General features: G+C 35.2%; 1 protein-coding gene, 1 non-coding gene and 1 pseudogene across 2 annotated transcripts in view; 2 read left to right on the top strand and 1 right to left on the bottom strand.

The window, feature by feature from the left end:
- The first annotated feature begins 260 nt into the window (after positions 1 to 260).
- LOC138391228 (small nucleolar RNA U13) lies at positions 261 to 354 on the top strand (annotated as a pseudogene).
- A 1,800-nt stretch (positions 355 to 2,154) lies between these two features.
- BRDT (bromodomain testis associated) overlaps positions 2,155 to 24,546 on the bottom strand; it is a 45,208-nt gene continuing 22,816 nt past the window's right edge. The window contains 7 exon segments of the mRNA XM_069478203.1: positions 2,155 to 2,362; positions 8,694 to 8,874; positions 9,395 to 9,600; positions 14,131 to 14,231; positions 21,027 to 21,203; positions 22,801 to 22,846; positions 23,816 to 23,877. Of these exon segments, the coding sequence (XP_069334304.1) occupies positions 2,294 to 2,362; positions 8,694 to 8,874; positions 9,395 to 9,600; positions 14,131 to 14,231; positions 21,027 to 21,203; positions 22,801 to 22,846; positions 23,816 to 23,877 (842 nt within the window). The 3' untranslated portion in view covers positions 2,155 to 2,293.
- Positions 21,569 to 21,673, top strand: LOC138391217 (small nucleolar RNA U13). The gene has a single exon (XR_011234825.1). It is a non-coding gene; the product is annotated as a small nucleolar RNA U13 (small nucleolar RNA).

Genomic DNA, 24,546 nt, shown 5'->3' with positions numbered 1-24,546 from the left:
AGGAGTAAGTGGCTGAGGCTAATCCTGCTCATCAAGATCATTAGCAGAGATGTCAAAGAACTGAGAAGTGTCAGTTGGAGAGTAATAGTAAGATAGAGACTAAAATCTTTGGGAACAAGGAGTGAACCAAGGGTGGTAAATGACTATGAGTGGTATAGCCTGATCATCATGAAAAATTTAAAGGTGGGGTTTTTTAGGGAGGAGGGAGGGAGAGAATGGTCTGCAAGTGGCACTACAACGGTAAGAAAAACCACAAGATGATCCTTTTGTAGTTCGTAAGTGTGATGATTGGGTTTTCACACTCCTATATGAGATGTGCTTCCCTTGTTACCACAGCACATTACAAGAAAGAAAGGAACGAAAGGAAGGAAGGGAGGGAAAGAAAGAGAGAGAAAGAGAAAGAAAAGAAAGAAAAGGAAGGAAAGAAGGAAAGAAGGAAGGAAGGAAGAAAAGAAAGAAAAGGAAGAGAAGAGAGAGGAGGGGAGGGGAGGGGAGGGGAGGGGAGAGGAGAGGAGAAAAAAGACCATGAGAAAACAAGTGCTAAATGGGAGGCTGCAGGACTCTGTAAGAGCAGCGGGTCTCAAACTTCAGTGTGTATGAGAATCACCTGGAAGGTTTGTTCAACTGTAGACTGCTGGCCCCCATGCCCTGAGTTTCTGATTTAGTAAGTATTAAGTCTGAGAATTTGTATTTCTAAAAAAAATTTCTAGGTGATGCTGATGCAGCTGGTCTGAGTGGTACTTTCAGAACAACTCAGAACAAAAAGAGGGAAGAAACAAGCAAAAAGGTTTACTGTATAGGGCATGTTGTTGCTGACTTACCGTGAATCCCAGAAACCACAATGAAAAGGTTTTATGAGTTGGAGAGGGATGAGAAATGGGTCCTCACAAAACCAGATTTTAGTTGAAGACAGCTGTATGCAGTAAGAGAAGCCAAACAATCTTTTACTAAAAAATAGTGTACAACACAGGAAGAATCAATTACAAACCAATATTTTTCTTACCAAACTGACTTCAACTAACCTACTAAAAGTTTAAGTATCTATCATGTGCCAGGCCCCTTACAGACTAAGAATAGGTTAATCATCAAGTTGGTTAAACACAGTAACCATAATGTAGGTCTCTATAATCTTTTATATTATGTACATAAAATTATATATATAAACTTTTAGGACAATAATTAATACATACTGTTTAGCATATACATACAGATTTCTTAGTTAAAAATAGAGTTGGATAAGAATAACTATCACTTTAATTCTGGCTGTGTCATGAAGGCAACACCACTATTTTAACCACTAGTTAATTATGTTTTTAAAATGCCTGATAGTTTAAAGATATTTCAAAATTTCTCATATAAATTATAAAAATAAAGAAGTCAAGAAAATTTTTTCTCTTTCTCTATATAATACACATGTTTTGAATTTTAACTTTAGATGGTATCAGAACACTGCCTGAATCATTGTTACACTTTAAGAGTTCAAAATTGTAAAATACATAAAACCGATACACATGATTTATACATAAATACAACTTGAAAATGATAAAACAGAAAGATTTTACAGAATATTTAAATAAAAGTCTGTTAAGTAAAATATTTAAACATTCATTGCTATCACACTTGCATATTAAGAAATGTCTCATAAGTTCCTATGGAAACTTACTTACATAATATTCACTATTAAATATTACTAAAATATTTAGTTATTTGGCCTAAAATTCAACATCTTTCAAACCATAGGTAATATTTCATTAAACTAAATTTCAGTGTAAATTTTGGATATAGAACCATCAGAGAATCTTATGTAATCTGACACTCAGTAAAGCCAATTATTTGTTAGAAGCTCTAAATATTTTTGAACACAGACAAATATTTGTTTTAAAAGTTAAAAACTCAACAGGAACTATGTTTTTAATACACTTTTATATGTTCTTCATTATTTTTCACTTATTGAATTAGAAAACCATAGTCTTCATTTTAAAACAAGCAGAGGCTATCTCTTTTGGATTTTCATTGCTTAGAACAGGGCCTATAACATAGACAATTATTTATAGAATGAATAACATCTGGAGTTTATTCAAATTTTAGGGATCCAAAATTATAAAATTTCCTATGAATTATTCATTTAAAAAATGAACATATAGCTATTAAAAATGTAAGTGAAAATTGTTTAATCATTTTAGAGCAGTCAAAATGCAATATAAGATTGGTATCTGAAAGCAATCATTTTACCATGTGCATTTTAATCTTTTATCATTCATTTTAAGTTGATGGATAATTTAAAAACTCAGTTTTAATCAAAATTGTTTTCAAACATTGCCATAATGTCACTTTGAAGAGTCATATCAATGGTACCCGCCATCTGTAGAAAAGAGGAGAAAATTATAATGTTACTTTAAAATATATGCCTTTATTAACAACTATATAAAATGATTATGCAACATTTGAGAACAGACTACACAAAATGAAAACTATTTAACATAATACATTTGTACATAATTTTTTATTTCTGTTCAAATATTACCTGACTTTAATATATTGTTCATGTGATAAATAAAAATTAAAACCTATAAGAACACTAAGTTTGACCTTTGTCTCCAAGTAAGAGAAAAAACTCTCAATGTTGACCAAGTGGGTATTAGTAAGAACATGACCTGAGAGCACACTGTCTTATTTATTTCTATAACCAACATAGTGCTAGCCGCATAAAATTATTTTGTGAATGAACCAATATCTTCCCTCTGTGAGAGAATTATATGTAATATTAAGCCTATGGGCTTGCCTTGATTCTGCCAGTTATGTGTAACCTAAAGCCAATTACTTAACCAAGTCTATTTTATGTATAGGCATTTATGAAGATCGCATCAGATTGCATGTACAACACTCAGCAGAATACTTTATTAAGTGCTAAAAAGCTATTTAAAAATACCAAAAATGCTAATTAAGACAAAGGAAACAAATGTTTACTATAATTTGAAGACTTGACTTTTCTTTTTTTTTTTGTTAAGGGTAGCTCCTAGAACCAGAATGGGTTCAGAGAGACTCCCTGAAGCCTTTTCTAAATGCCCTTGTTATAAGGGTTAGATATTCTTTAGCATCTGAAATGACAGCAAATATTAAAATTCAAAAAAATTTTTTTAATCAATAAACAGCAAGAGACCAGAGTGGTAGGTAAAAGCACCAGTTAGTAATCAGTTGGTTGGCATCCTGAATGGGACTTAGCTTTCTCATTAAGCTATGTGGGAAAAGATTTGGAATTATGATTTACCAACAAAAATATATTTAAAAAGTATGTCTAGGCCGGGCGCGGTGGCTCACGCCTGTAATCCTAGCACTCTGGGAGGCCGAGGTGGGCGGATCGTTTGAGCTCAGGAGTTCGAGACCAGCCTGAGCAAGAGCGAGACCCCATCTCTACTAAAAATAGAAAGAAATTATATGGACAGCTAAAAATATATATATAGAAAAAATTAGCCGGGCATGGTGGTGCATGCAACTACTCGGGAGGCTGAGACAGGAGGATCCCTTGAGCTCAGGAGTTTGAGGTTGCTGTGAGCTAGACTGACGCCACGGCACTCACTCTAGCCTGGGCAACAAAGTGAGACTCTGTCTCAAAAAAAAACAAAAACAAAAACAAAAACAAAACAAAAAAAAAAAGTATGTCTAACTCTTACAAACTACAAAAATTTCTTAAAATTTGCCTTGGAGACAAAGGATACTTCTTAAATCCTAACCCAGGCTACCTTCCTAATGCCCAGTTCCTAGGATGCCAAATGTCTTCCTAGATAGTTCCTCAAAGTTCTTTTTAAGCCTCCAAAATAAGAGTTGGATATGTTGTCCTAGTTTAAATATCATGCGATACTGCTATAAGTATCCAGACATACTGCAAAATTTGAAGACTATGTAATGAAACCTGTTTTTATTTAAAGGTTGTATGGATAGGCTTATTTTAGACTTTCTTCCATATTGACTAAAATCTGTGCATGTAGAACAATTATTGATAGAAAAGTGGTTATTCTCTATACAATTAACCTTAGATACCATGATTTTAATACTAGCTAATGTTCTCTGGATTCCTTTCTCCGTGGTCTTAATATACTCTTCAACTATTCAAAAACTTGGTCAAGGGAACTGGCATGAAGTGAACTTTTGGAAGCTCTGCTAAGTGTCAAGTTTTTATAGTTAGTTAGTTTATTGATTGATTTACTGATTGACAGAATCTTGCTCTGTTGCCCAGGTTAGAGTTCCATGGCATCAGCCTAGCTCACAGCAACCTCAAATGCCTGACCTCAAATGATCCTCCCACCTCGGCTTCCCAGGGTGCTAGGATTACAGGTGTGAGCCACTACGCCTGGCCTGTAACATAGCTTTTTAGAGTATGAATCTGTCAACATCAAGATAAGAGGTTGGGCTGTCAAGAATGATAGCAGGTAGATCTAAAATCAGGTTGACACTTATTGAACTGCTAGGATGTGACATTATTAGTCACATTTCCATGGATTCCAAGTCTAGTCAATTTCCAGAAAAGTGCTTACGATATTGGGGATTATATCAGGTTACCCAGTTGGGTTGTTCAGTGGCAACTAGGCTGCTATGAAAACGCTTGGGGAGGCTGAAGTCATGTCCTTGCAAGTGCCAACAGGAGAAATTCTTAGGTCACTAGAGAAAAACTTCTGGTCAAGTATTAATGACATTTAATAATGAGTTCCTAAAAACCACAAAATTAAGACAATATCAAAAAGTTGCTATTTAAATGTAAATTAATTAAAATTAAATAAAGTTTAAAATTCAGTTTCTCAGTTGCCTTAGCCACATTTCAACTGCTCAATAGCCATATGTGCCTAGCTGCTATTGATTTGACTATATAGGCAAAGCAATTTCTATCACTGTAGAAAGTTCCATAAGACAACACTGGTCAGGCCAGGCACGGTGGTTTACACTTGTAATCCTCACACTTTGGGAGGCTGATGCAGGAGGATTGCTTGAGGCCAGAAATTTGAGACCAGCCTAAGCAACATAGCAAGACCCCGTCTCTAATAGAAAAATTAGCCAGGCATGGTGGCATGTAGCTACTCGGGAGGCTGAGGCAGAGGGATTGCTCAAGCCCAGTTTGAAGTTTCAGCGAGCTATAATGACATCACTGCACTCTAGCTCGAGGAACAAAACAGACCCTACCTCAAAAACAAAACAAAACAAAATAAAACAGACCACACTGTTCTAATGTAAACTCTACCATATGTTACAGCACTGTTATATGCAATTTGTTTCTATCTTATTATTTTAAAATATGAGGCTGACAAAACTTTTGTTCATTACTGTCTAGAAAATTAATTTGTATTTTAACCAATACTATAGCCAAAGCCAATGGCTCTTTTCTTCTCAAACTAATGTTCTCATATGTCCTATGAATTTACATGTCTTTTCCAGGATTATAAAAATACCTAGCACCCAACAAGGTAAAATGTGCAAAATCTGGCATTAATGGTTGCCAGGTATGCAAAGAAACAGAAAAACACTATCTACAAAGAAGAGACTGAGATGAAAAATACTGGATGGGATTAACAGAAGATTACAGACACTGAAGAAAATATTAGTGGATTTATCCAAAATGAAACCCAAAAGGAAAAAAAGAATTTAAAAAATGAAAAGAGCATCATTAATGTGAGCTGTGAGACTACTTTAAGTGGCCTAATACATGAGTAATTAGAGTCCTGAAAAGGGAATGAGGGGGACATTATTTGAAGAAATAATGGCCAAAATTTTTCCAAGCTTGATGAAAACTATAAACACACATATCCAATAAACTCAACAAAGCACAAGAAACATGAAGAAAACAATTGCTGAAACCCAGTGATTGATACAAATGTTAAAAGCAGTGGAGGAAAGACATGTTCTGTACAAAGGAACAAAGATAATGTTATCAGATTTCTCATCCGAAACAACACAAACAATGAGACATTGAAGGAGTATCTTTATAAGTACTGAAAGAAAAAATACTAACAATCTAGAATTTTTTATTCAACCAAAATGTCTTTCAAAAAAATTGAAGGCGAGTTGAAAACACATCCACACAAATATTTATAGTGGCTTTATTCATATTGCCATAACTTGGAAGTAACCAAGATGTCTTTCAATTAAGTAAATAAATTACTAAACTGTGGTACATCCATATAATGGAATATGATTCTGTGCCAAAAAGAAATGAACTATCACAATAGCCAAGATATGGAATCAACCTAAGTGTCCATAAATGGCTGGATGGATAGAGGAAATATGGTATATATTGGAATAGTATGCAATGGAATACTATTCAGTCATTAAAAAGGATATCCTGTCATTTGCAACAACCTGGATGAACCTAAAGGGCATTATGTTAAGTGAAATAAGCTAAGCACAGAAAGATAAATACCATATGACCTCACTTATATGTGGAATCTTAAAAAGCTGAACCCATAGAAAATGAGAATAGAATGGTGGTTACCAGGGGCTAAGGAGGGGAGGGAGTATTGTTCAAAGAATACAAAAGTTCAGATGGCAATAAATTGAAGAGATCTAATGTACTATATGGTAACTATAGCAATGTATTGTATGCTCAAAAATCACTATGGATAGATTTTTAAGGGTTCTCACCACAAAAAAAAAAAAAAAAAAAAAAAAAGTGAGCCAATGCATGTTAATTAGCTTGATGTAGCCATTCCACAATGTTTCATATGTTTCAAAACATCATGTATACCATAAATATATACAATTTTAACTGTCAATTAAAATAATTAATTGTTTAAAAGAAATGAACTATTAAGCCACAAAAAGATACAGAGGAACCCTAAATGCACATTGCTAAGTGAAAGAAGATAATTTTAAAAGGCTACATACTGTATGATTCCAACTATATAACATTTTGGAAAAGGCAAAACTATGGAGACAGTAAAAATATCAGTGGTTGCCAGGGTTTTGAGAGGGAGGGATAAATAGGTGGGGCATAGGGAAGTTTTAGGGCAGGCAAATTATTCTGTATGGAACTTTAATGGTTGATGTGTGTCATCACACAAATGTCAAAACGCACAGAAACTACACGGAGTGAACCATAATGTAAACTATGGACTTTGCTTGATAAACTAAGGTTGACAATGATGTGTTGATGTTGATGGTGGGAGAGGGTATGTATGTGGAGAGAAAGCGAGTACAGTATGTGGTAACTCTGTATGTTCAGCTCAATTTTGCTATGAACCTAAAACTGCTCTAAAAAATAGTCTCTCAATGAAAAAAAAAAAATAAAGGCCAAATAAAGGCATTTTCAGAGACACAAAAGCTGAAAGAATTTATCACCAGTGGACTCATACTATAAAAATGTTAACAGGAAGTCTTTTGGAAAAAGGAAAATTATACTATTTAGAAATCTGGATCTGAACAAAGGAATGAAGAGCACTGGAAATGGTAACTGCACAGGTAAATATAAAATCTTTAAGAAATTATTATTTAAAATTTTTAAGGGATAATTTGAGTGTTTAAGCAATAGACAGCATAAGGCTGAGAGGGGAGAAATGGAAGTACGTTATTGTAAAGCTCTTACATTAAACGTGAAATGATATAACATAAATAGAAAGTAGAGGGTGATAAGTTAAAGTTATATACTATAAATCCTGAAGCAACCACTAAAATAAGAAAACAAAGAGTTACTGATAATAGGCTAATGAAGGAGATAAAATGGAATTCTTTAAAATACTTATTAACACAGAAGAAGGCAGAGAAGAAAAAAAGAGAGAACAGGAACAGACAGGACAAACAGAAAACGAATAGCAAGATGGTGAACTCAAACTTAACCATGTCAATGATCATATTGCATGTAATTGGTCTAAACACCTGATACCAAGACTTTGGCCAGGCACAGTGGTTCACACCTGTAATCCTAGCACTCTGGGAAGCTGAGGCAGGAGGATCGCTTGAGGTCAGGGGTTTGAGACCAGTTTAAGCAAAAGTGAGACCTCGTCTCTACAAAAAATAGAAAAATTAGCTGCGTGTGGTGGTATACACCTGTAGTCCCAGCTACTCGGGAGGCTGAGGCAGGAGGATCACTTAAGCCCAGGAGTTTCAGGTTCCAGTGAGTTCTGATCATGCTGCTGCACTCCAGCCCAGCAACAGAGTGAAAACCTGCCTCTTAAAAAAAAAAAAAAGAAATCCAGGGTCTCCATATATCGTCTAGGCTCAAACTCTTGTTCTTAAGCGATTATCCCGCTTCAGCCTCCAGATGGCATATCTTTTGGTCACAATTAATAGGCGGTTTACAGATTTTTCAAGAGCAATAATATTACTATGAAGTGATAAATTACTTCAACTATATGCCAGGCATTTTCCCATGTACTTAATACATGTAAATTCATTTCACCTTCACAATAGGCCTTATTAGGCCGACTTTACAGGTGAGGAAATTGAGTCACAGAGAGGTTAAATAAATTGCCAAGGTCCAAAAGTCTAGTAAATGACAGAAGCAGGATCTGAATCCAGGCTCTATTATTGCATTATGTTTGCCTCTTTTGACTAAGAAATTTTTATTTTAAGCTGTGATTTTAGAACTTTATCCTCACTAAAGAAGTAATTCCACTGTAACTGAAAAATTACCCTGAACATATCTTTGAACATAAGACTATGTTCTGTTAACTCTTGCCTTTGTTAGATTTAGTAAACTAAAATTCACTTACTGCTTCTCTTCTCCTCCGCTCTTGCTCTTTCTCCCTTGCTAAATTACGGTCTTCGAGATGCCAGAGTTTACATTTATCTTGAGCTTCCAATGACTGCTGATGTTCTTTCTGCTCTTCTCCATGGCACTTGTTTTGCGTTTTATTTGAAAAAGATTCTGGAGTCAATCCATTTCCAAGGTCCCTTAAAGAAACCATATAGCTCAAAGTAGGTTTTAAGTTCCTTAAAAGTTTTTATTACAAAGATATGTTATTAAATGACAAATATAAAGCAATATACTAGATACCCATTTTCATATTATAACATTATTTTTAGGTTTTATACTGATGTGTCAAATTTTACATAGGATAATCTATATTATCAAAGAAAATGTTTTGGAAAACTGTATCAAAGGTGAACTACTATCTTCTTACATGTAGAATGGAAAAACTTTAAGACATTCCTGGAAAATAATGTCTTTATAATTTAGTAATTTAAGTATTGATATCTTTTCTAGCTTAATCACTTGATTATTTCTATCTTCTTCAAGATAGATACTACTATTGGAAAAATTATCAATAGAAACGTACTTTTTGCAATCACAATGTGCTCAGTGTTCTACTAAATGGCTGAATCATAGTCATTTGACAGATAAGAAATTTAACATATTTAAAATACATGGCTATACCTCCCAAGGCCTCCTTTAATCTAGTAAATTACATACCTCTGATTTTCTTGAGATACTTTTGGTTCCTTTGTGTTTTGTTCCATATGTTTCCGTATAAGTTCCTCTGTTCTAGCTTTTACTTCTTTTTCTATGGCTGCTTTTCTAAATTGGTTGAAGAGTTCATCTGAGGATTTCAGCATACCCGATGTTTTCACTGGTTTACCTAAACTTTTCCAAGAGTCTGCATTCTTAATCTTTATATCCTAAAACAAATATTTGATTCAGTCTACATGTGTCAGCCAAGTTTTGGAAGGAAGACAATATATATTGATACAGTAATGGATCAAATTAAGATTCCAAAGGCCTTCGTGTATTTTTACTAAACTTAAGCTAAAAGGTTACTTAAGGCCAGAAAAAAATAAGAAAACATGATAACAGATCATTATCTAAACTCAATTATTCATCTAAGACTAAATTAAAGTAGCATGCTCACCAATTATTTCAATTTAAGATACACACATATATAACTGCATAATAATTTGCAGGGGATGTAAACATAAACCATTCAATGTAATTAAGATACTTATGATCCTATAGAGAAAATAAAATAAATACACAAATGATTAATAAAAGGCAAAGTAAGATTATGTCCTAAGAATGATGTGGAGTTTGTTGAGAAACCTCTGACATAGCTATGTCTTATGTATGTTAATTTAAAATTTTCTAGTAGCCACACTAAAAAAATTTTTAAGTAAATTTAATTTTAATAATATATTTTATTTACTTAACCAAATAACCCCAAGCATTATTCTTTCAACACGTAAGCAATTTAAAAGACTTGTTAACAAGATATCTTACATTTTAAAATACCAAGTCATTCAAATTACTAGGAGTTGTAACATCCCTTCCCATACCCCACCACACACAAAGATCTTCACCAGTGGTTACCCAGTTGTGTTTTTAAAGTTGTTCCTATAAGTTGCCAATAAAATCTGTTTTTGTCGCTACCAATGGAATGGCCTAAATACCAGTTCCAGGTTTCATGTGACTACTCAGTCAGCTAAAGAATCTCACCTTCTGACAGAGATTTGAAACAAGACAGGTAGTATAGTCATCCCTCCATATCCCTGGGAGATTGGTGCCAGTACCTCCCTTGGATACCAAAATCTGTGGATGCTCAAGTCCCTGATGTCAAATGGCATAGTATTTGCATATAATCTATGCACATCTTCCCATATACTTTAAATCATCTCTAGATTACTTACAATACATAATACAATATAAATGTTACATAAATAGTTGTTATACTATATTGTTTGGGGAATAATGACAAGAAAATAATCTGTACATGTTCAGTACAGATGCAATTTTTTTCCCAAATATTTTCAACCCATGGTTGATTGCATGGAGGGCCAACTGTATATTTAATAGGGAATAAAAGGAGGATGAAACCCTGGTCTCTGGCTCTGTGTCCTGAAATTATTATTTCATTGCAATGAAATTTTGACAAACCCTAAAACAGGAGAGAAAGTTCACATGTGATTTGAAGTATAGGAAAGTTTATCAGGTATCACAAGATACCTGTGAGAAGACTTCTGACAGGGATAGATGAGGATGGAAAGCATTCCTTGTGGAAGAAAGAATACAATCAAAGGTACTAGTAGGTGTATCTGGAAAGAAATGACTAGTTCAGTTGCAATGAATTACAGAGCATATTAGTGAAGACTGAGAAGTTAGATTGGGGTCACAACGTAATGGTGCTTTATCTTCATGCTGGTGGCAGAAGTTGGAAACCACTAAAGCTTTCATACAGATGAGTGATATGATCAGAGCAGTACACATCAAGAGGACTAATATAAGAATGTTAAGATTGGAATGGATTAGAGGAAAGAGAGTCTCAAGTAAGTCAGACCAGGACTAGGTATGTTAAAAGAGCTCAGATTAAGGCAAAAATGCCTAGTTTTTCTGATGAGAAGGGAAAAGGAGCTATCTTTAGAAGTAAAACTCAAAGAATTTAACAACTCTTTGGCTGTAGGGGACTGAGAAGTTGTCAAAAATGTTAAAACTTATGAGAGGTCAGGTCTAGAAGTATATATTTGAGTCATCTGCATAGAGACTATAACCAAAATCACCATAGTGTATGTTCAATCAGAAAAAAGTGGAAGACTGGTTTCATGCCCCATCAAGACTTTAGGAGGGATGCAACTATTTTAGAAGTCACTGGTTTCCTTGGGGGAAAAATTACAGGCACAGGGGAATAACTAGATACCAGACAAAATGAATACATTGACTCTTAACTGGAGGTGACCCCTTTCCAGGAGGATAGTTGGCAATGTCAGTAGACGTATCGGTTGTCACAGGAGGCTGGGGGCAAGGGTACTATTGGCATCTAGCAGGTAGAGGCGAGGGTTTCTATAATGCATAGACCCACCCCCAACAAAAAATTTATTCAAGCCAGGCACAGTGGCATGTGCCTATATTCCCAGCTGTTCAGGAGGCTGAGGCAGGAGGATTGCTTAAGTTGAGGAGCTGGAGACCAGTCCAGGCAACATAGTGAGTCCCTGTCTCTAAAAAATAAAAAATTTGGTCAGCCTGAAATGTCAATAGTGCTATAGCTGAGAAACTCCAGTTTAAGATGTAAACAAGTGGTAGGAAAATAAGACAAAAAGTAATAATGGATAGAGGCTACAGAGATGACAGAAGTCCACAATAAATCTGTTGAATGAAAAAGTTAAGAACAGAGATGGATAGGTTAGTCTTGGCAAGAAGGGATATCTTTTCCTGAGGCAGAAGTAAATAAGAGAAGAAAGAATGGCAAAGCTAGGGCTCCTGAGTAGAAAGATAAGAAGTTGAGAGTTTGTTGAAATAATTTATTTTAATTCCTTTTCTTACTTGGTCAAGATGCTTGAACCATCTGGGCTGCAATTTATTCATAAAGACCAATTATCACAGATTTCTTCTAGCACCAAAATTTTGTTGCCTCTCTTTTCAATAAGTGTTAATACTGCTGACAGGAAGGAAGCAAGGGTGGCAAAGATGTCAAGATTAGAAATAGTTTACTTGACCCTTTGTTGTGAAGAAAACAGGCTACACAATCCCATTTCTTAAGCTTTCATTCTAAAATTTTACTGATTTTCACCTGCAGCACAAGTGTCAATGGTATGACAGAGTCGATGTTTTGGTGCTTACTTTTGCTGTAACCTCTTTGCTCTTTTGGAAATTTTCTTCTTGTTTTTAAACTTTATTTTGGGCCACTCAAAATTACGAGGTTTTGTTAAATTAGAAACATAAAGATTACAGTACACAGTAAATCAAATGTTTAAGAAATTTATTCTTTTCATCCTAAAGGGGATGGATGATACTTCCATTATTAAGTAAAACAATAAAATTAAAAACTAATGTTGGTTGTCAGAAAAGGCACTTTTTTAAAAAATGAAAGTGAGATTTATTCAGAAACTATAGAAAGTCTACTCCACAGGCAGAGCAGAGGCTAGTTCTCCCTGCGCAAGAGAACCGGTCCTCTGGTTCCTGTTGCCTTTCTATTTAAGCAATGGCTTAATTATAGGTTAAATAAGAGGAGAAATATTCATGGAAGGGGTGATGTTTTCCTGAAATCAGCGTGACACCTCTATTTCTCCACCATCTTGGTTGTAATCAGTTGGAACTTGCCTTGCCTCCATCTTGTTTTTTTTTTTTTTTTTTAGAAAAGGCACTTTTAAAATAATTCTTATGCATGCCTATCAATAATAAAACACCAACATCAGACATAGCTGGTCTTTAATGCTAATAATGATTAGCAGAGAATTATGTAAAAAAATCAAAGATACTAAGAAAGCACAAGGGCCAAAGCAGTATGTTCCTGCGGTGAAATGTTAGATTGCCTAAGTGTCCCTAAACAATAATCTTAAACACTAAGGCTAAGATTTGTCCTCTGAAGTACTTGTGAGGTAAAAAGAAATGGTGGGGGGGTTATATAAATATCCTGTTCATAGTCAGTTTCTGAGAACACCTAGAAAAGTATCTGATGTATCTAATGTATCCCAAACATCCAGAATATTTGTTTGAAGAATATTATCAGTGTGTAGTTTGAAGATAAAGTGTACATAAGGCTCCATTAGGAAATCCCCCAGATTTCATAGATATCTCTAGAATAGATTCTAAAAGATAGTTTTATGACATGCTTTAAAATTTGGATAGCTGGCAAATACCAACATTATAGAATTTTCAACTAAACACAAGCATGAAGACCAATGGGTAGAGGTAGGGTGTTCCTCACAGGTAATTTTTTAAATTACAGAGGTAAAAATTAGGCTTAGAGGCCGGGCACGGTGGCTCACGCCTGTAATCCTAGCACTTTGGGAGGCCGAGGCGGGAGGATTGTTTGAGCTCAGGAGTTCAAGACCAGCCTGAGCAAGAGCAAGACTCCGTCTCTACTAAAAATAGAAAGAAATTATATGGACAGTTAAAAATATATATAGAAAAAATTAGCCGGGCATGGTGGTGCATGCCTGTAGTCCCAGCTACTCAGGAGGCTGAAGCAGGAGGATCGCTTAAGCCCAGGAGTTTGAGGTTGCTGTGAGCTAGGCTGACGCCACAGTACTCATTCTAGCCTGGGCAACAGAGTGAGACTCTGTCTCAAAAAAAAAAAAAAAAAGAAAGAAAAGAAAGAAAAAAAGAAAAGAAATTAGGCTTAGAGATCCAAAATCTTATTCACATTAGGGCTTAAAATACCACTTCTAGACCCAATTTTAATTCCCTTCAAGACTTGTGAGAAAAAATAGCATTACTTTTACCTTCTGCATAGGAACTTGACATTCAGATTCTACAGCCATTGTGTCATTGTCACCAGATGGGTGCATCACAGTTAGGCCATTCAACAACTGTTTAGAATCACCTAGAAGCACACATTTTTAGAATAGTATAATTAAAATATTTCATCTTACTAAGAATTTGATTTTTTTCCTTCCAGGTCAGACACTATGAAAACAAAGTGACTGATTTTTTTGATGCGTCTTAACTTTGGAGTACTCCTACTTGAGGACTTGCTATACTGTAAAACCAACATTTCTTACTTGACATTTACCCCATTTATTTTTTCTTCTTTTTGTTGTTTTTGTTTGTTTTAGTCAGCATTAAGTATAGCAGACATCGTGACTCACCCACTAAAATATGTTTTATCTGTCCCCACGCTATAGCACTCTCCCGTTTATAGACCGACCTCAGCTCCAGAGGTGGATGGTGTTTAGGCCAAGTCAATGGTTGTTCCATCTCCCCAACAATAACTCATTTGGGAAGAACAGACCTCCTAAGCCAATGTAAGGCTTCCAGGGACAGATGCTGTCTGGATGGCCAATTTGAAAACAAATAAAACACAGAGAACAGAAGAACTGAGATACAAGACTGCCATAATAGCTAGCAAGGGAATAGGGTTAAAAGAGAAAAAGTTTGACTCTCTGAGGTGAAGAGAACAAACTATGCAATCTCGTTAATTCTTGGGATTTCATACAAATGTTTCATTTACTATTATGGGTGAAGATTAACTTCAGAAATAGAGTTTCAACTCTGATAAAGCCATGACTAAAAGATTGACTTATATTTGTACTACTGGTTATGTAGGCTAACCAAATTCCTTATTATTTAAGTCAACTCGGGGGCAGTAGTTCATGCCTGTAATCCCAGCACTTTGGGAGGCTGAGGCAGAAGGATCACTTGAGGTCAACAGTTTAAGACCAGGCTGGGCAACATAGTGAGAACCCATCTCTACAAAAAATAAAAAAAATTGTCTGGGCACAGTGGTGCACGCCTGTAGCCCCAGCTACTTGAGAGGCTGAGGCAGGAGGATCACCTGAGCCTAGGAGTTCAAGGCTGCAGTGAGCTATACGCCAGCGTGGGCAACAGAATGAGACCTGTGGAAGAAAGAAAGAAAAGAAAGAAAAGAGAAGACAAGAGAAAAGAGAAGAGAAGAGCGAGAAGAGAAAAGGAAGGAAGGAAGGAAGGAAGGGGGGGAGACAGAGAGGAAAGGAAGGAAGGAAGAAAAGAAGGAAGGAAAGAAGGAAAGAAAGGAAAGAAGGAAAGAAAAGAAGCTTAATTGATAATTTCTGTTTCAATTCTCTCTAGTTCCTGTCTATAGGTCCTAACTAGTATCTAAAGGACAGAGGGGACAAATCAAAACTAAATTTTTTTCTTTTTTTCTATTTTCCTCCTCTCTAAGTAAAAACTAAATTGCTGTTTTTGTTAACTAACTCAAGCTCACAAAATCCTGGACATACATATTATAGGAACTTTCATTTAAGCTTCTACCACTCATCAATCCCTTGACTGATTTTCTGGCTAAATCGCACTCTTTGAAGTTGCAGCAAGAAGAGAGCAAGGAACATCAAGGGAAAGGAGGGTGAGACAAAACACTGTCAAAGGACATGTTAATGAAAGCACACATTTTAAATTTGTATGTCCCTACACAGCCCAATGTACCTATGGTTTCCCAGTTCAATAAAGAGTGGAAAAATAGCGAGAAAAGCTATACATACAGAACTATCTTCTCTTCTCTGCTTGGAGTCAGATATTGTTTAGGAAGTAGAAAAAGTATACATGGTAAGTGAAGTAAATTCTAAAATGACTCTCAACTTACTAACTCTCAGTTGGTAAGTGGTGATAGTATCATTATCAAGAATTAAGGGGCCGGGCGCGGTGGCTCACGCCTGTAATCCCAGCACTCTGGGAGGCCGAGGTGGGCGGATCGTTTGAGCTCAGGAGTTCGAGACCAGCCTGAGCAAGAGCGAGACCCCATCTCTACTAAAAATAGAAAGAAATCATATGGACAGCTAAAAATATATATATCAAAAAAATTAGCCAGGCATGGTGGTGCATGCCTGTAGTCCCAACTACTCGGGAGGCTGAGACAGGAGGATCCCTTGAGCTCAGGAGTTTGAGGTTGCTGTGAGCTAGGCTGACGCCACGGCACTCACTCTAGCCTGGGCAACAAAGTGAGACTCTGTCTCAAAAAAAAAAAAAAAAAAAAAAAGAATTAAGGGGGGCCAGGTGTGGTGGCTCATGCTTGTGATCCTAGCACTCTGGGAGGAGGAGGGGGGAGGATCCCTCAAGGTCAGGAGTTCGAGACCAGCCTGAGCAACAGCAAGACCCCCCCCCCCGTCTCTATAAAAATAGAAAGAAATGATCTGGACAACTAAAAAATATATATAGAAAAAAAATTAAGCAGGCATGGTGGCAAATGCCTGTAGTCCCAGCTACTTGGGAGGCTGAAGCAGAAGGATTGCTTGAGCCCGGGAGTTTGAGGTTGTTATGAGCTAGGCTGACACCACAGCACTCTAGCCTGGGCAACAGAGCAAGACTCTGTCTCCAAAAAAAAAAAAAAAAGAATTAAGGGGGAAGGATTAGAATTTGGGAACTGAAAGGGGGAATTCAGTTTTTACATGCTGCGTTTACAATACTTATGTGATGTTTAAATAAAGACATTCAGTACAGTTGTATAAATGTGCCTAGGGCCTTAGATATGCCTGAGTTGTAAAAATGAGACTAGAAGTCACAGATGCCAAAATTGACCAGGAAGAATGTATAGAGCACCACTTTCCAACCTTTTACATGTCATATGTAGAAAATGATCAATGTCTGGGCACACCTCGGTAAACGGGAAGGCTGCTATGAGAGCTGAAGGGAACACTAGCCCAATAAGCCTGTGCTTTGGAACATGGTTAAGCAGCTCTGGAGTAGAATAAAAAGAAAAGCAGCTTAAGGATGTAATTCAGAGTATTATCAACATCTAAAGGTAGGTAGATAAATAGATACCTATAAGGAACATTCAGAGAGATGGGCTGGTCAAGAGAATAGTGTCACAGAGGCCTGGGAAGTGTGTCTGTCAACAGTCCAACTCTGAAAAACATTTTTCTGTGAATGATCCTCTCATACCTCAAAACCCTATAAAACTCATCTTTCCTCAAAAACCTATTCTTCATCTGTGTTCCAGGTTGGTCAGCCTGGACCAGTATCCAGCCAGTAACTTGAGAGCCACCAAAGTTTATATCCCTCTTATTAACCTAGCATGTGTTCCTAATTTGCAGATCTACTCATTCCACTCTTGCAATTTTTTTCAACTTTCCCCCTTTCTTTCTTTCCATAACTTTACTTCATTTTATTTCTACTATTGTAACGGCCCAATTGGTCTCCTCCTCCTCTGATCTCAATACTCCTTTCCCTCAACTGACCTACATAATATTGGCAGATTAAATACCTTGAAGCATACCTTTTGCTCAAAAAACCTTCATTGGCTCGCCGCTGACTACACAGTTATCACTAAGTCCAAAGGGTCTAAACTTCAAGGTTTAAATGGTCTGACTCTGGTCGACCTTTTAAAATTGTTTTGTTTATCCAACTCAAGCTTTAATCACGTTGAATTATTAGTTGCCTAAATACCTTCACATTCGTGTTGTTTCCTCCATCCAAATGCCTTTCAATCCTAGATATACATAGGTAAGTCTTATTTTTTTTCTCTGAAATCCAGTTCAAGTGATACTTACTCTGTAAAATATGCATCTGCCAAAGAGATCAGGTCATTCTACCTTCCTTATCTCCTTAAATTTCACTTTTACTTCTTTTAGGGCATATTATTTTTACTTTATATACCAGTTCTTTATAGCTCCTATGAGGTAGAAAACTCCTTGATTTACCTTTTTATTTGCCATTGTGAATTCATGTTGAGGTAACAGCATAAATATTTCTTTTTTAAAAAAACCTCAATATAATTCAGTGATTTTTCTGAGACGGAGAAAGGATACATTTTAAGGATAAGGTTAGTAATCTTTTGTGACTAAAAACTTCAATTTACAAGTTAAAAAAATTAAACATCTTCCATTTCATGTGGACATGATGGGGGAGGTGATGAAAACCAATGACACTTAAAAATTCAATTTCTTAAATCATTTATTTTGTTTATTTCTCCAATAAGAAGAAAACTTCAGTATAAAAATTTGTTACTTTCATCATTTAAATTTAAGGTAAGGTTTAACCAAAAATTTATTTCCACTGAGATTAAACTTCAGAAAAGAAAATGACTATGCATTTTATAGCTTAATAAACATTTGCAATTTCCCTTGGGCATAGTGTCACCTACAGTTAGCAAGTGCAAACCACCCTGGTTCTGAAAAACTTGCTAACTGCAATAGAATAACAACTGTAGCATCATCCAAATCTGTGTACACATTATGTTGCTCATAAGCATCATAAAAATAGAATCTGAAGAAATATTTATAATAAACTGGTCCTTACTGAAGATTTAGGTATGAAAAGCCTGACTTTTCATAGACAGGGTATTTTCTTAAAATAAGAATAAAAGAACATCTTACCATTATTTTTCATTGTCTTTATTCCTTTCCAAAGGCAAAGCTATCTTTACCATTCTTCTATAAACATTCTCTAGTGAAAACAGCAACTTCTCCCTACTTTGGCTTTTTCTAATCAATCTTCAAACATGTTCAAATCTCTCAGACTCAAAACCTCAAAAACAAAACAACCTTTCCTACTCCACCAAAAAAAAAAAAAAAAAAAAAAAAAAAATCTATCTTTCTGTTAAAGCCACAACTATCTTCCCATTCTCCTTACCAACAAACTTATTAAAAGAATGATTTACATTCACTACATCCAGATTCCATTACTTCTCAACTTACAACAATTTGGCTTCTGTCCCAATCACAGTGGCTACTAAAAAAAGGTTTTGCAAAAGCAAAACTTCACACTTTGCCAACTTAATCCTCTCTCTGCATTCCTCATCTGACTTTAATGCTCTGCAGTATGTGATACTCCTGATGATGACTTCCTTCCGTTATTTTTCCCCCTCCCCTCCATCCCTATGACTTCCTTCTAAAAACCTATCTTCCTGGGCTTCTATTATAGCATTTTTCCTTTTTCTCCTACCTTTAATTACCTCTCCTTTTAACTTATTCATTTCTTCTATTTTTACTCCTAGAGTTTTGTAACTAAGATTTTCCCTTCCTGCTCTGCATATTTTCCTGGGTATTTAATCATCTCATGGCTTCAAGTAGCTTCTACACACTGATAACTGCTAAATCACAATTCCTGTGATATTCTGTTAGTTCCAGAAACCTATTCCTAGTTTTATATTTCCAATTAGATATTCTATAATACCTCTAATATGTCCAAAATGAGCTGTGCTTCCTATTTTCAATCCAACTATTTTAGATAATATCCTGGTAAGTCATTCATTCTAACAAAGTCTATCAATTCTGCCACAAAATACCTAATATATCCACATCCTTTCTATACTCACTGCTTTAATTTTGGTCATAATAATTTCTTTCCTAGGCTATAGCACTCAGCTTCCTTACTTGGTCCTAACTATATTAGGGCATCCCTATCTTAATCCATCCTGTAAATAATAAGCAGCAATCTCTTTCTAATATAAAAGCTGATTTTGCTATGCTCCTGTATGAAGCTCCTTGTTGTATACAAAATAAAACACCCAAATGTAGCGCAAGGTAATTTATAACCTATGTCTTTCATATCTTCAGTTATGGTACATACATATAGGTATCTTGAAAATCTATATCCAGAAAAGGATGGGTATAAATATTTCATAATTTGCATGTTTGTTTATTCTCTTCCTAGAATGCCCTACAGTGTGGACTTAGGTATTTTCTCTCTTGATCTCCATTCCCTTCCCCACAATGAAGAGATACCATTTGAGTTAAAGGCAAAAATGGAATGTCCAAACACAGAAATAGTAGGGGGATTTTATGCTGAAAGTAACAGAGGATCAAAACTTCTCTCTGTTCCTCCTAATCTGTGTTGCAGTAAAACAGTTTAGAAATTTCTTCTGCTGGGGAGATGCCTCCGCCCTTGGGAGGCCAAATGGAAACCAGGGAATAGCCTGGAGGGAAGGAGACATGGACAAGGAATATTCACACCTGCCTCCAATCTAGGCCTAAATGCATTGTTTAAAGGTTCGGGCACTCTCTAGGCTGATCTCATCAATATCACAGAAGTATCCTTTGTGCCATATACACCCCCTCTCCCCCAGGAACCAAGTTGAGACAGGTAATACCTTCACTTCTGACAAGACAAACAGACAAAATATTTATAAAGTCAAATGAATCTAAAAATATTAAAAGTTAGCCAGTCTTGGGAGATATTTTGGTAAATAGCAACCACTAGGCAAGTATTTCTAGCCCAAGTTTCCTTAACTATAAACTATTTCTGATATATATAACTTCATTTCTTTAGCTACAGAATCTTTAAATATCTTTTCCTTATTCCATCCCATCTTTCTAACCCACACAGATGTCATAGAAGTTAGAGCAGCGTTTCCCACGTTTGCTCAGAACTTGGGAATATGTACTTTGGCAGTGACAGGTTTTTTGTTTGTTTTTTTTGTTTGTTTGTGTTTTTATAGCTCACATGCCAATGCATACAATTTACATGAAAGTAAACTGTGTGTGAACTATATATATAATTTTCTTTCTTTCAAATGTAATGAGTGCCTATCAGTATAAAGCAGATAATTTCTAACAATACGCTTCAGTGATTACTTCTAACCTAGATTTACTAGTCATAATTTTCAGTATTTCCCAGATATTTAAGATGACTATAGCATTTTCATATATTATAGAGGTTTAGAAGTTAGAACAACTTAATCGCAGTTGTTTATTTGTTAATTTCTTACCTGTAAGAGGCAGAATTTGTAAAGGTGAAGTGTTTTTCATAGTCTGTAAATGTTCTAATTCTTGATAATTAAATGCTGACTGGTGGTGATTTGGTGGTATTACACAAGAATGTGTGGTATGATGAATAAGGGTAGTTTTAGCTGAGATTGTTTCTTGCGCAGAATATTGCACCTGCTAAGACAAAGTCAAATAAAGTTATCATTCAGAGTTTTAACCACACAAGTATAACTAAAGTACAGAAACACAAGAGGCAAGAAGGTAATTTAATACTACCTTTTAAATACTATATTATTTAAGTCACACACACCTATAAGATATAATTATCCCTATCTTACAGATGAGGAAACTAAGGTTTAAAAAGATTAAATAACTTGGCTGTCATATAGCATATGATAAGAGGTAGAGTTAGTCAAAGCCTATGATCTTGGTTACAAGTACACACATGGATTTACATATATGTTATTAAACAGTGCTACTCATTTTTAAAAGCTTTCCCGGGGTCACTAAAAATAAAAACTGAGCTTTTATATCAAATCTAAAGATACTTTCATAGTTCATAAGCATGATCATTGGGTTTTCACAATGCATGTGTGAGATGTGCCTCCCTCAAACCCTGTTACCACATCAGCACATTGCCTGTCTGATGTGGAAAAAATATATACATATAATATACAAATATATATATATTTGATATACAATATACATATATACACATACACCAAATCTAGAGACTAATTCACTTTTTTGCCCCCTTTTCCTTAATGAATTATAGACATAAGGAGAGAAATTTCAAATTACATGAAGGTGACCCACAAGACTATCAAATTCTGAATAAATGCTGAATAAAACAAATGTCATAGGAATATTTATCACAATAATGTAGATCCAAGCCCAAAGTTTAAAATTCAAATGCTCAGGTTTCAACCAGAATATAAAATCACTTTCTGAACTACACACATACATTCATTATGTATTAACCTACAGATTAGTATATACTATCTTTTATCATAAATGGCCATTTTGTTCCTTAGTGAGTGAAACTGAAAAACTTTTGGCCACAAACAGACCATAAAGGTGGCATTCTACATGTTATATATGGAGAATGCTTCCAAAGTTCCTTCATAACTTGACAAAATTTTTTTATTCCACTAATACCATTGGCAATACAGACCATCTATAGCTTTTTCCTATTCAAAAGGAATACTAGGAAGAGCTCTTTGAGAGTTCACTCCCGCCTACCAAATTAAATATTAACACTTCACTTAGGTGTTTACTGACCTCCCAGTTATACAACTCAAACCATCTAATCCCTTAAAAACACTCTCAGCTTCCACATTTCTCTGAATATAACTTCTGTGCTTTTTCTGCCTCTCTTCATGTTATTACCTTTTTTTAAAAAATAAGCTCCTAATCTGTATGTCAACATACTAACCATTGCTTCCCCATTCTTTAAAACCCATTTTAAGGCCAGAGACAGTGGTTCATACCTCCTAGCACTTTGAGAGGCAGAGGTGAGAGGATTGCCTGAGGCCAGGAGTTTAAGACCAGCCTGGACAACATAGCTAGATGCCATCTCTACAAAAAGTGCAAAATGTAGCTGGTGTGCTGGTGCGTGCCTGTAGTCCTAGCTACTTGGGAGGCTGAGGCAGGGGGATCTTTTGAGCCCAGGAGTTTGAGTGATTATGCCACTGCATGCTAACCCGGGCAACAGAGACCTTGTCAAACAAACAAACAAATAAATAAATAAATTCATTTTAAGCTTTATCTCCTCTATGAAGCCTGTCCCTCCTTCAGGGAGTATGTATTCCTTCTACATTTTCTAAAAAATATTTTCATATAGATTACTATAGTACTAATCATATAATCTCTTAACTGTGTGATTATATCCTTTTTCACAATTTAGAGCCCTTTCAAGATAGCGTTATTTATTGTTTTTTTTAAAAAAATTTTTAAATTTTTTTTATTTCAGCATATTACTGGAATACAAATGTTTAGGCTACATATATTGCCTTTGCTCCACCCAAGTCAGAGCTTCAAGCGCGTCCATCCCCCAGGTGGTGCCCATCACACCCATTAGGTGTGAATAGACCCATCCCTCCATCTGCCCGACACCCAATGAATGTTACTACTATATGTGCACATGGTATTTCCCTAACATAGATACTGTTCAATAAATTTACTGTATTTCCATTATTTGTTTATTTTATTTTTCTGTGCAAGTCACACAGAATGTATTTCCATATTTGGAATGGGTACAAAAGAACAAAATTTTATGTGAGAATGATAACCTGAATTAGTAAAAAAATAAAATTACTTCTATTCTTTCCAAAGCATGTCAACTACTAAAAAGTGCTAAAATTGGTATCTGGCAATTATTAATATAACCTTTATCTGTAGAAACCCTAGGTACCATTGTCCTACTCCCTTTTTGATAAATTTCCCCTTTCTATACACACAGTTCTGTGCACACACTGGGGATATCAAGGCCATCCCTCTGTACTTAGATTCTCAAGGATAAGCTGATGCTTCTGGAATTTGTTTTATATATCTTATCTGTTTGACTTATTTAACAGTTATATCTTATTAGAAAGATGAAACCAAATAGTTTCTCTAGTCAATCTTCTTTAGGAAGAAATATTTGAACATTTAGTTGATAAGCTAAAAACAATGACAACTTTTTTCATGTAAATAAAATAAAAACCAATTTTAAAGAAAGCTATTACTATACCAGTGAGTTATAACATATGTACTTTTTAAATTCGAAGGTATAAATAAAAAATTAACTTACCTTCACATTCTCTTTCGAAGGAGAACCATTCTGTTTTACTCCAGTAAATTTAGAGAACATTTCTGAAAATGTATATAAATAAATATTTCAATATACATTAGCTTAAAAAAATACCAAGTTATAATTTTTCCATATTAGAAATAAAGTGGTGATTTCAAGAGAATGCCTTTAATACCAACCTTTCATATCAAGAAATTCTTATAGTCACAGACTTTTGCCCTCTTTGAATTAGCCAAAATTTCTAAAGGGATACCTACTTTTAAGATATTTTCTTTTCCCATAATGGAATAAACACCCACTCACAAATTTCAATTTAAATAATGTTTAGGCAAAAAAGAATAGTGTGTTACTTCATAGTAAAGAGTTTGAGTAAAGAGTTTGAGTAAGAGTTGAGTAAAGAGTTTAAAAAGTAAAAAATTACAACAGAAATAATAAGGTTTCGAACAAGCAGCACCAATTACACTAAAATTTCTTACCACATAGCCATAAATATAGCAAAAGAGGCTTAATTGAAATAGTTAAGAATTTACTATAAGAGAAGGGAATGTCATTTATCCGAGAGAACACAGTATTTTATTAAAAGTGAAACTATTTGATTTCTGTGGTCAGGTCTTCTATGCTTGCTAAATACTATGATGAAGAGCCCATCTTACTACTTCTAAGCTATTTGGCAGCCTCAACTATATAGCAACAAATAGGTTTTATAGTATCTCCTCTACCTTTAGCAATAT

Source organism: Eulemur rufifrons, chromosome 8 (genome assembly GCF_041146395.1).
Source record: "Eulemur rufifrons isolate Redbay chromosome 8, OSU_ERuf_1, whole genome shotgun sequence".
NCBI classification, from domain to species: Eukaryota; Metazoa; Chordata; class Mammalia; order Primates; family Lemuridae; genus Eulemur; species Eulemur rufifrons.
Note: the sequence above shows the minus strand (reverse complement) of the source record. Positions and strands in the feature narration are given on the sequence as shown.